This window comes from Scylla paramamosain, chromosome 38 (genome assembly GCF_035594125.1).
Source record: "Scylla paramamosain isolate STU-SP2022 chromosome 38, ASM3559412v1, whole genome shotgun sequence".
NCBI classification, from domain to species: domain Eukaryota; kingdom Metazoa; phylum Arthropoda; class Malacostraca; order Decapoda; family Portunidae; genus Scylla; species Scylla paramamosain.
The window spans coordinates 12,818,218-12,830,742 of NC_087188.1; the positions used below are offsets into that span (position 1 = coordinate 12,818,218).

General features: G+C 43.5%; 2 protein-coding genes across 3 annotated transcripts in view; both read right to left on the bottom strand.

The window, feature by feature from the left end:
* The window catches only part of LOC135091792 (uncharacterized), a 33,259-nt gene extending 21,961 nt beyond the window's left edge, over positions 1–11,298 (bottom strand). For both annotated transcript variants that reach the window (XR_010262648.1, XM_063989760.1), the window contains exon 1: positions 11,102–11,298. The gene's annotated coding sequence lies outside the window, so the exon portion shown is untranslated. The remainder of the gene's footprint in view (positions 1–11,101) is intronic.
* On the bottom strand, positions 1,057–7,962 carry LOC135091791 (glutamic acid-rich protein-like). The gene is made up of 2 exons (XM_063989759.1): positions 7,804–7,962; positions 1,057–4,246 (listed from the first exon to the last, which is right to left on the bottom strand). The coding sequence occupies exon 2, from the start codon at positions 4,218–4,220 to the stop codon at positions 1,242–1,244; it is 2,979 nt and encodes a 992-aa protein (XP_063845829.1). The 5' UTR covers positions 4,221–4,246; positions 7,804–7,962; the 3' UTR covers positions 1,057–1,241.
* Positions 11,299–12,525: the final 1,227 nt, after the last annotated feature.

Here is a 12,525-nt window from a genome sequence, read left to right on the forward strand (position 1 = left end):
AAGCAGTCGCCTGGTCGCCCCTCGCCCCTGCAGGCCCTTCCTTAGGGCGCCGCCTCCCAGCTGACTCCAACACCACAGCGACCACCACCACAACCACGCCATTTCCTCCTCTCTCACCCACCACTCATCACTCCGAGAACCGTATTCAGAAACGCTTCGCTTTCTCTCCACGACCATTTTCAAGGCCACTGAGATGATTAGCCGAGTTCTCAAGAGTGTTTCTGCTGTTAATAATGTAGAAACCTTGTTAATCTGTGACTTGAAAAATAAAACTCCATTAAAAACCCTGGTAACTTCAATTAGAGCCTTTTGAGTGTAGTGTAGATGCGGCGCAGAAGCGTTTCAGAAGAGAGACTCAGATCCCATCACTACCTTCACTACTACTACCACTATTTCTTTCACTATTTCACTGTTGCTACCTTCACTACTACTACCACTATTGCTTTCACTATTTCACTGTTGCTACCTTCACTACTACTACCACTATTTCTTTTAATATTTCACTGTTGCTACCTTCACTATTACTACCACTATTTCTTTCATTATTTCACTGTTGCTACTTTCACTAATACTACCACTATCTCTCATTATTTCACTGTTGTTACCTTCACTACTGTCACTATTGCCTCCACCACAGTCACTACCACTTCCACAGCTTCCTCTTCTATGGTTAGTGACGTAAGTACTTTTTCCTTTCACCTTGCGCCACTTGTAATGTTCTCTCTTACAAATAATGAGTCTAATTCTGCGCTTGTGACGGAAATTAATGGTTTGTTTCACGGTGTGGTGGTTTCTCTCTCTCTCTCTCTCTCTCTCTCTCCTGTTTATCTTCTTTTGTTCTGGTTTGTTTTCCTTCGTAACTTTTCCTCTTTGTATTTTTTCTCCTCCTCCTACAACTACTACTATTACTACTTTTTACTAGTTATTACTATTACTAGTTATGAATTACGTTCTTTTAATTATTCTTATTATTTTTTTTTTTTTTTGGCATCGTCTAATTTCTGCAACACAAAATAAAAACGAAGTACTTTCAAGTCAGGTTATGTAAATGTGCAATATATTGAAGCTCTTTATTAACACTCAAAGACAGAAATGCATAAAAATCTTAATTCATACTGAAGCTGAACATTACTGGCCGATGATGACGATGATAATAAAGAACACTAATAAGAAGAATCGGTAATAATGCTAAAAATTTCGTATATACACATTCTCTCTCTCTCTCTCTCTCTCTCTCTCTCTTACATAACCACACAACGTCTCTTCGACTTCTTTGAATGCAGAGACTCGTACGCCAAGGCATCGTCTCCTGTTGTTACTCCTTCTGCGCCTCCTTCAGTAGCTGCGCCTTTCTTCTCCCCCGCTGCTGTGTCCTGTTCCTCCGCTGAACCGTTGCCTTCCTCCTGTTTTCCTTGATTGTCTTCCTTCTGCGCATCCTGTTTGTCATTTGTTTCAGTTGCTTCCGGCTCCGTTTTCTTCTCAGCTCCCGCGGTCTCCTTGTCTTCCTGTTTCTTTTCCGTTGGTTCCTCTTTGTCTGTTGAACCTTCCTGCTTTGTTTCTGCTACTTGTTCTGGTTCTTTTTCTGTTACTGGGGCTGTTACTGTTGGGTGTTCTTCTTTATCTGTTAACGGTGTCTGCGTCTCGTCTGCCACTACCTCTTGTTTCTCTTCGTCTGTTGGGGCACTTTGAACTTCCGGTAATTCCTGTTTCTCGACTCGATCCTCCTGTTTATCTGCATCTGTTGTGGTAACGGTCTGCGGGTCCTCGGGTGTTTGTTGGTCTGTTGCCGGAGTCTTCTGCTGGTTCGTGGTGTCTGTTAATGGTTGTTTTTCTTCTGTTGCTTCCTTTTGTGCTTCCTCTTCGTCTGTGTCCAGTTTGAGCAAGTTCTCTGTTGTTGGTTCCTGTTTCTGTAAGTCTTCTGTTTGTTTCTGTTTGTCTGTGTCCTCCGTTATTGTTTCCTCCTCTTTATCTCCTGTTCCTGTGTCCTCGTCTTTTTCCTCTTCCTTCTCTTTGCCCTCCATTACTTCATTTTCCTTCGGTGTCTCTCCCTTCTCTTCGTCTGCTTTCTCTATCTCCTCCTTCGCTTCCTCTGGTTTCTCTGTCTCTTTAATTTCCTCTTTTTCTGTCTCCTGCTTTACTTCCTCTGTTTCCTTTACTTCTTCTTTCTCTGTCTCTTCCATCACTTCTTCTTCCTTCTCTGTTTCCTTCACTTCATCTTCTTTCTCTTTCTCTTCCATCACTTCCTCTTTTTTCTCTGTTTCCTTCACTTCATCTTCTTTCTCTTTCTCTTCTATAATTTGATCTTCCTTCTCTGTTTCCTTCGTTTCATCTTCTTTCTCTGTTTCCTTCACTTCGCCTGCTTTCTCTGCCTCTTCTTTCAATTTATCTTCATTCTGCTTCTCTTCTTTCTCTGTTTCCTTCACTTCACCTGCTTTCTCTGCCTCTTCTTTCAATTTATCTTCATTCTGTTTCTCTTCTTTCACTTCCTCTTCCTTCTCTGTCTCCTCCTTTACTTCCTCTACTTTCTCTTCCTTCTCTATCTCTTTCACTTCCTCTTCCTCCTCTGTTTTCTCTTTTGCCTCCTCTTCCTTCACTTCATCTTCCTTCTCTGTCTTTTCTTTCACCGCCTCTTCTTTCTCCGGCTCCTCTTCCACCTCCTCTTTCTTCTCTGTCTCCTTTACTTCCTCTTCCTTCGTTTCTTCCGTTACCTTATCTTCCTTTGCCTCTTCTTTTTCTTCATCTTTCTTTTCTTCTTCCGTTTCTTCTTCTCCTGTCTTTGTATTCCCCGTTACCTCCTCCTCCTTCTTAATTTCCTCCTTCACTTCCTCATCTTTCTTGATCTCCTGTTCAGCGGAATCATCTTTCTCCTCTGCGTCTTTATCAACTTTCTCTGCCTCCTGCTCCGTTTTCTCTGTCTCGTCCTCGTCGTCGCTCTGTGTCTCATTCAGCATGTGCGCGTAGAGCCAGCTGGTGCGGTCCTTGCCTAGTCCAGCTGACGAGGGGCGGCCACGGAGTTCAGGAGATGTCTGCTGTAAGGGCGGAGGTGAGGTAGGCAGCGCAGGTCCCTCCTCGTCACTGTTTTCGTCCGCTTCATCTCCGTTTTCTTTTCTCCCTCCCGTCTGCACTTCCTCTTCGTCATGCTCCTCTTCCCCCGTATTGTTCTTGTGGTTCTTTAGTTCTGGTACGTGGGCGCTTTCCTGTTCCTTAATGCTTAGTTCGTCTTTTTTTATGGTTTGGTCAGTCACTTCCTCGTTTTTTTGAGTTTCCATGTTTGTCTCGTTTTCTATCCTATCAGTTTCCACGTCTTCCGTTTTCGTTTGGTCTGATTGTGTGTCGTCTTCACTGTGCTTCACTTCTGTTAGGTTATCTCCCGTTATCACCTCCGCGCTCTGGTTCGTTTCCGTGTCATTCACTCCATCCTTATCAAGTTCCTTCACTGTTATCACTTGCTCCACTTCCACCTGTTCTCTGAGTTCAATGTTCACGTGTTCCACCACCAGATTTTCCGTCACTGTCACCTGCGTGCTCCCACTGTCTGCATTTTCCACGTAATCATCATAATTCACTTCTATGTCTTGTTTCTCCTCAATGTTTACCACCTGCTTCTCTTCCTGCGGGTTCTCCTCCTTGGTCGCTTCTTCCACGTCCTTCGTCAGCTCCTCGTCTTTGCCTGAAGGCGTGAGGGGCCCACCTAGGTCCTTCTGAAGATCCTCAAGGTTTGCTGCTACGACCTCCTCTGCTTGTGTCTCAGCATCACCAACTTGGTTTTCCTCTACTTGGCTTTGCGTGTCCTCTGTCTTATCCTGAAGTGGGGACTGTTGGTTTTCCTCTACTTGGCTTTGCGTGTCCTCTGTCTTATCCTGAAGTGGGGACTGTTCTGAGTTCTCTACAGTGATGCGGAGGCCACCAAGCGCTGAACACAAGTCCTCGCTGAGGGCTGATACGTGCTCGCTGGCGGTCGTAGCGGTGACTGGCACGCTCTTCTGATCACCCTTTAAGTCTGCGTCAACCAATCCACGGTTCTTTGCATCGCCCACACCCACAGGAGCGATTACTTGACCGTCATCCACCGCTGACTTTTGGTCCTCACTCACGTCCCCGCCATCCCTCACTGGTTTATCCTTCATGAGTAAGATTGGGTCGTCTTCAATGGGTATAAGCTGATCTTCATTCATCCCTTGGTCGCCGTTCACTGTAGTTATCGCCAGGGGATCCTCCATGGTGGGGAAGGAGGGGAGGGACACGCCTGAACGAGGGAAAGACAAACCAAGGGATAAACTTCAGGCAGCAAAAGACCTGAGAAGCGATTTGCTGTGACCTTAGGGGATTTGTTTACGTTTTTGTGTTACCAGTGCGAGTTTTTCTGTCATCTGTGTTATCTGTGACCTTGAAAACTTGGGTAATTAGTTTGTAGCACCTGTATGTTATCACCTGTATTCATTGTGACCTTGAGAATTTCAGTAATCAGTTATTCTCACAGGAACGAAAAAGAACAAAAAAGGAACAAGGAAAAAGATGATGACGATGAGAAAGGGATTGAAAAAGGAGGTGGAAGAAGAAACGATGCGAAAGAAAATAAAAAAAAGAGGAGGAGGAAGAAGAAAAGAATTAAAAGTAAAACACAAAAGAACAAAATAGGATGAAAATGTTAGAATGGAACAGAATAAAACAGCATACAGCAACCTCCCTAACGACCACAACCAGGTAACAAGCACAACTACAGCCGCACACGCCTCCTCACTGCCTCCATTAATAGTTGGTGTTGGTAAGGCCGAGGCGGTGTTGACTTAAATAATGTTCTCAAATCATCTAAGACTGTCGTAAAGGAGATAGTGGTGGTGATAGTGGTGGTGATAGTGATGGTGGTGGTGTGTGATTGCTAATGGTGTTTATAATGGTGATGATGATGCTACTACTGGTGATGCTCCTGTTACTATTACAACAGTGATAATAATGAGAAGTAAGAAGAATAAATAAATAGATGATAATGATTTGGTGGTGGTGATGATGATAATGATGATAGGAAGAAAAGAAACCACTTCATCAATCCACATCTCATGATTCTTCCTCTCCTCTTCCTCCTCCTCCTCCTCCTCTTCATCTTCCTCCTCCTCTAACGTGCTGATTCACCTCCTCTTATCCTCTTCCCCTCACCACTGACTCACCCTCCTATACCCTCTCTTCACCACACCCTCCCTTCTCTCCCCCCTTCCCCCTCACCAACCCTGACTCACATGCCTACCCCCAAAAACCCACATTACCCCTCCCCCCACTCTTCCCCTCTCCCTGACTCACGTGCTTCTCCCCTCTCCCGACTCCCTCCCCCCACAATCACCCCACGAGACTCTTGACCACCATCCCCTCCTCCTCTTCCTCCTCCTCAGCATCCAAACCCTCTCCCTCTCTCTCCCTGGCCCTCTCCCTCTCTCCCTCTCCCCCACACCGCACTCAACTACACTCGACTTCATCACCAATGCATTTCTAGTCGTACTGAACGAACCCTTTCTCCTGGATGGTCTAAATTGCCTCGTTGGCCAAAGGGGTACTCGCTCTTATGTCCCTCTGTCTCTCTGCCTCCCCTTGACTGCAGGCGTGAGGTCAAAGGAGAAGAGAAGAGGGAGAAGAGAGAGAAGAGACGAGAGCAGGAGAGGGGAAAATGATACAAGAAGAAATGGAGAAGGAAAGAAAGGGATGTAGTAACAGAGAAGGAATGTGGGAAATGACAGAAGAGAAGGAGAGGAGAAAAATACAGTAAAAGTAAGAGAGGGAACAGAGAGGAGGGGAAAAGGATATAGGAGATGGAGTAACAGGGACAGAACTAGCAAATGACAGAAGAAAGAAAAGACGATAACAGAAAGGATAAAGGAGAATGGAAAGAAGAGGAGAGGAGGAAAAAAAATACTACGAGGAATGCAGAATGAAAGGAGATGGAGTAACAGGCAAGGAATGTGGCACTTTGATAAAGAAGGAATAAAGGAGAATGAAATGAAAGGGAGAAGAGGGAAAAGAGGGGAAGGAAAAGGATACAAAGGGGAAGGAATGAAACGAAGGAAATGGAGACAGTGAAAGAATATAAAACCAGATACACAGAAAATAAAGAATAAATAGAGAGACAGAAGGAGGGAATGAAAGAGGAAGATAAACATGTAAAAGGAATAATAAATAAAGCAAGGAGGTAGAGAAACATGAAAAAAAAACAAAATACTTGAAAAAAACAACAAATAAGGATAGAAGGAAGGAAAAGAGAAAATTTTCAGGAAGAATGTGGATAAACAGAGTGAAGGAGGGAGATGAGGAAACAAAGGAAAACCGAAACACTTCAGATACAAAGAAGGAAGAGAGACGGAGAGAAAGATGGAGAAAGAGAAGAGGAAGAGGAGGAGGAGGAGGAGGAAGAGAAGGAGGTTACATACACTTAGACACAGAGAATACCACAGAAACCTGAGAGAGAGAGAGAGAGAGAGAGAGAGAGAGAGAGAGAGAGAGAGAGAGAGAGAGAGAGAGAGAGAGAGAGAGAGAGAGAGAGAGAGAGAAACACGAGAACCCATCAAAGGAATTTCACTTTTTTTTTTATGTATACCTAATGATACATGATATATAATACATTAGTGAGATGGAAGGCTGGTGTTGACTTCGCCCTACAAACAAACAGACGAACAAACAAACGGACTGGCAGACAAACAGACAGACAGACTTAGCGTCGCCTCATTAAGTTCTTTAAATAACCAAGCACATTAATTTGCTTACTTTATTGCTAAAAAAGGAAAAAAAAATATGGTGTGTGTGTGTGTGTGTGTGTGTGTGTGTGTGTGTGTGTTTCCCCAAGCTCCACTTAATTATCTTGTTATCTATACTTATTTTTTTATTACTTTTTTCTACTTCATCACTTATCACTTCCCAGGTCAGCAAATCACTTGTTCACATTAAGATTAAAACAAGCAGTAATTTAAGTCCTTAATTAACCTATAGTTCATTATTTTTTTAAGTCATTTTAGGTCACTATCTTGTTAATGATTTTGTGATATACTGGAGTGAAGCTTATTATGGTTAGGACTGACTCCACAAGGCCACCTCTCTCTCTCTCTCTCTCTCTCTCTCTCTCTCTCTCTCTCTCTCTCTCTCTCTCTCTCTCTCTCCAAATAAGTAAAATCACATGATCGCTCCTTGGTTGCCACTCATCACTATCTTCACCATCATCACCATCATTCACAATACACATCACACCATCACCACTGAGACACATTTGAGTGCAGTATATCATCGCATTCACAACTACCTACTGTCATTAAAAGTATACTCATCACACACTATACCTGTCAAGTCACCACACTTTCATCACACTTCACTATCAGATGCATCATTACACAGTCATCACCACCAGTCATCACCATCACAGTAAATACCAGTCATTATCATCACGACACAGCACACACGTCTAGCGCGCATCACCACCATCACACGCATCACCACACACGCCACAAGACATCACTACACCATCACACACCACAAAGTTACATAATCACCACCACACACCACCACAATTATATAACCCATTACATCACCACAGACACGCACACCAATCCATTCACCACACACCACCTATTCACCACATCACGCACACACACCCCAGTACACAGTCTTTCCATTAACTAAATGACTACCCGACACCGCACACACACACACACACACACACCGTAACACAAGACACAGCAACACCACGTGACAAACACACACACACCACCACAATTACAACTTGCAGAGCCTTATCGTATCACCATCACCAGTCTATGTCCAGAAACGCACCTTGCAAGACGCCCTAAGGCTGGGAGAGAAAGGGTGTGGCAGCTGCGGCGGGAGAGTGACTGAGAGAGGAGAGAGTCCACGCGGTTCCTTGTGAATGCGAGAGAGGAGTGAGGTCTGGGCGATGGGAGAGGGTGGGCTGGTGAGAGGGTGGCTGGGAGAGGAGGGGGAGGAGGGGAGGGGGTGAAGGGAGGGCTGCGCGTCAGGACAGAAGAGGGAGAGTAGACAGATGGAGGAGGGTAAAAATAGACGGATGGACGGACTGTGTCGTTCGCTCTCGATTTGAGTTTTGAAGTCTTTGGGTTTTTAAGGGAATGTTATTGTTTGTTTTGGGGTTTTTTATTGCTAGTTATGTGTGTGTGTGTGTGTGTGTGTGTGTGTGTGTGTGTGTGTGTGTTCCTTCTACGTGACTACAGCGCACTTTCATCTCTCTCTTTCTCTCTCTCTCTCTCTCGATTATCCCTCAGTCCCTCCCCTCCTCTTCTCTCTTCGCTCTCCCTGGTTATCCCTCCCTCCCTCTCTCCATCCCTCTCCCTCTCTCCCTCCGTCCTACCTTCCGCTGTTCTCTTTCCCTCCTCTCCCTCCCTCTCTCTCTCTCTCTCTCCCTCATTCCTACCCTACCACCCTCTGAACCCTGTCACTTCTCCCCCACTACCCCCTCTCTCTCTCTCTCTCTCTCTCTCTCTCTCTCTCTCTCTCTCTCTCTCTCTCTCTCTGTCCTCTCCCTTCCAGCCTCACCACCCTCACTTCAGCCACACCCTACCTCACTATCACCAAGCGTCACCACACACCACCACAGCACTGTTACCACCTCAGGATACAACCTTTACGACCAAAAATAGTTCAAGAGACCATTGTTACCATCTCAACTAACCCAAACCCCCCCTTCCCACCCCCGTAACCCCCCCTAACAGCCCACCTGCCCACCCCATCCCCCCTTCCTCCTCTTCCAGCCCACCCAGCGTTACCAGACTAGGCAGAAAGTGGGTTGTCGCTGACAGTGCGTCCAAGTAGTCTAATGGATTTGAAGTGTTGCCAAAATTGTGTTAGAAATGATTGAGTTAGTGAGTGTGTGTGTGTGTGTGTGTGTGTGTGTGTGTGTGTGTGTGTGTGTGTGTGTGTTAAATAGTGGTTTTCCTTGTTTTGCTTTTTATATAATAGTTGTTTAATTAATGGATGTTGGTTATATAAGAAAATTCTCTCTCTCTCTCTCTCTCTCTCTCTCTCTCTCTCTCTCTCTCTCTCTCTCTCTCTCTCTCTCTCTCTCTGATACCCTCGTTACAGATTCACCCAATAACCTTTAAAAAAAAACAGGTCTCTTGGAATCTGTTCTCTTGCAATCTCGAGGGTCAAGCTGTCTGTCTGTCTGTCTGTCTGTGTCTGGCTGTCTGTCTGGCTGGCTGGCTGGCTGACTGGCTGGCTATCTGGTCTGTTTGTCTACCTGTCTGTGTCTGTCTTCCGTCTCTCTCTCTCTCTCTCTCTCTCTCTCTCTCTCTCTCTCTCTCTCTCTCTCTCTCCTCTCTCTCTCTCTCTCCTCTCTCTCTCTCTCTCTCTCTCTCTCTCTTACACAACAGATGGTAACAAATTTATGCAGTCAGCTGCTAGAAAATATTAAAAAAATAATTACACAAAATGAGAGAGAGAGAGAGAGAGAGAGAGAGAGAGAGAGAGAGAGAGAGAGAGAGAGAGAGAGAGAGAGAGAGAGAGAGAGAGAGTTGGTGATAGTATTAACGAGTCCAATCACGTGGTTACAGTTACAGTCTATAGGTGATGCGTATAGACAAACACACACACACACACACACACGCACACACACACACACACCTGCTGATTAAGAGATAGCAGGCGTGTGTGTGTGTGTGTGTGTGTGTGTGTGTGTGTGTGTGTGTGTGTGTGTGTGTGTGTGTGTGTGTGTGGAGAGCAAGAATTAAAGGGTTATATTACGTAACCCTTTCTTTCTCATTAATTCTTTTATTTCGTTGCTACGTTTGTCTTTTGCTGGCACTGAACACTGTAACAATAAATAAATAGATAACTAAATAACTAAATAAATAAAATAAATAAATAAATAAGTGACTGAAGAAAGCAATACGTAAATGTGGGAAAGAAACGTGTTTGGTAATAAAAGAGTTAAATAATTAGGTTCTCCTCCTCCTTCTCTCCTCCTCCTCCTCTTGCTCCTCCTCCTCCTCCTCCTCTTCTTTCTCCTTAATGTAGAATGCTCGTTAAACTTTCTTTTTTCTTTCTTTATTTGTTCCTTTTCTTTTTTTTTTTCTTCTTAATGTAGAGTCTTCATTAAACTTTCTTTATTTGGTGATTTCTCTCTTTCCTTCTTCCTCCTCCTCTTCTTCTTCTTCTTCTTAATATATGTACTAGAATCTTCGTTAACTTTCTTTCTCTCTCTCTCTTTTTCATTCTTTCTTTCTTTCCTTCTTTCTTTCTTTCTTTCTTCCTTTTCCATGGCCTATATTTAGCAGTAAAAAAATTCTGCTGTATATATTTTCTTTTCTTAGGCTTAAACGGTAGGCCTCTTAAGTGTGTGAAGGGTTAACACACACACACACACACACACACACACACACACACACACACACACACACACACACACACACACACACACCTGCACGAAAAAGCTAAAGTAACGAAATGAAATAAATAATAGAGAAAATTCTAGCTACGTAACACACCTGTGATAAATAGAACACGTGTGGGAGGAAACACAAAGCCTGCAGGTGTGTAGCAGGTGTGTAGCAGATGTGTAGAAAGTTTGGAGGGTCGAAAAATAAGCATAATCAGTGAATAATATAAGAAATGTAGGACAGACAGAGAGAGAGAGAGAGAGAGAGAGAGAGAGAGAGAGAGAGAGAGAGAGAGAGAGAGAGAGAGAGAGAGAGGGTAACATAACGGTGCACGAGTCACTGTAACTACTCTAGGCATCATCGTCATCATCATCATTATCATCATCTAACAATTGCGCAAATAACAATGATGATGATGATGATAACAATAATAATAATAATAATAATAATAATAATAATAATAACTGAAAAAAAAAAAAATCAGATAATGAATAAACGAAAAAATACATAAATAAATTAGAATATATGTACATAACACTATATACATACATACATACATACATACATACAAGTGTAACTATGTGTGCGTGAATTCGTGCAATGAAACCACGTGTGTGTGTGTGTGTGTGTGTGTGTGCGGCTTTCAAACCCTCACACCAAAACAATACACACACATCCTGTATAAACATCAACCCTTTATCTACCAAACAAACCAGTATTACCTCCAGTTTATATCCGGGAACACTCAGCAGGTAAGCACAGGCAGGTAAACACACGCAAGCACGGAGAAACACGCAAACACAGGTAAAAACACACTAAACAAAAAAAAAAAACCGCGAAAAACTCCGAACCACGCTAAGACAGGCCAGGCAGCACAGTCCGGCACATCTTCCCCCCACGCTATCACATAACACACTGACACATTCCTCTCCCTTCACCCTCCAGCCGCCATCTTCCATAACATGACCGTTTTCTCTGGAAGGCTACCCCTGTTTTCTTTGATGACTTTTTTAAGGGATGCTAAGAGAGATTGGGATTTGAAGTGCGTGTGTGGGGTGGTGTTGTGTGAGTGTAAGAGAAGGAGGAACAGAAGGAGGAGGAAGAAGAGAGTGAGAATATAAACAAAACAGGTCTCAAGTACACAGGAACCAGAGAGAGAGAGAGAGAGAGAGAGAGAGAGAGAGAGAGAGAGAGAGAGAGTAGGGTACAGAATAATAACAAGGGTGCAGGAGTGAAGGACTAAAGGATGATATGTTTAAGATTCTAGGAGGATTCATTGACCGCAGGATGTTTTCAAGGTCAGACCCCCCGGGAGAACCACAGCGGCGCCCCAGGGTAGGAGTAACGGTGTGTGTGTGTATGTGTGTGTGTGTGTGTGTGTGTGTGTGTGTGTGTGTGTGTGTGTGTGTGTGTGTGTGTGTTGCGGACTATGGAGGAAAAGAATTGTAATATATATTTTTTTCTGTTTCTGATTCCTTATGTTTGTTTTAATCTTTCTTTTTTCTCCTTCTTCTTCTTCTTCTTCTTCTTCTTCTTCTTCTTCTTCTTCTTCTTCTTCTTCCATTGTACTTTTGTAGTTTCTTTTCTCGTGTTTTCTTCTTAATGGTCAACTTTCTATCCGGTTCATTGAAAAGAGACACTTGCTAGTAGTAGTAGTAGTTGTAGTAGTAGTAGTAGTAGTAGTAGTAGTAGTAGTAGTAGTAGTAGTAGTAGTAGTAGTATCCAAAAAGAAACACAAATTTTTATCTTAACAAAAAAAAAAAAAAAATCGATGAAATTATTCGTATATTAGTGACCAACAACATTCTTTAATCATCAACACATCACCAAAATTCACAAGCATCTTCTTACTATAACTCTACAACTTTCATTTATTTCACAACCATAACTGACCATTATTATTTCCTTATTAGAGCGAGTGTGTTTGCTACGACGCGTGGTGATACCGTTGTGGGGAGTCGTTACTAGTTCCCCATCACCACCACCATCACCATCATCACCACCATCACCAGCACCATCACCACCACCATCACCAACAACACTACAGATTGTATGGTTCCCAGCAGAGTCATTGTTCAATATATGATTTTCTTTTTTTTCCTCTTTTTTTTCTCGTTCGGTCAAGAAAACTGTGTTAAGAGCGAAG

Bases quoted from the DNA above. Each gene is read 5' to 3' on its own strand.
- LOC135091791 (XM_063989759.1), bottom strand. From the start codon at position 4,220: ATGGAGGATCCCCTGGCGATAACTACAGTGAACGGCGACCAAGGGATG.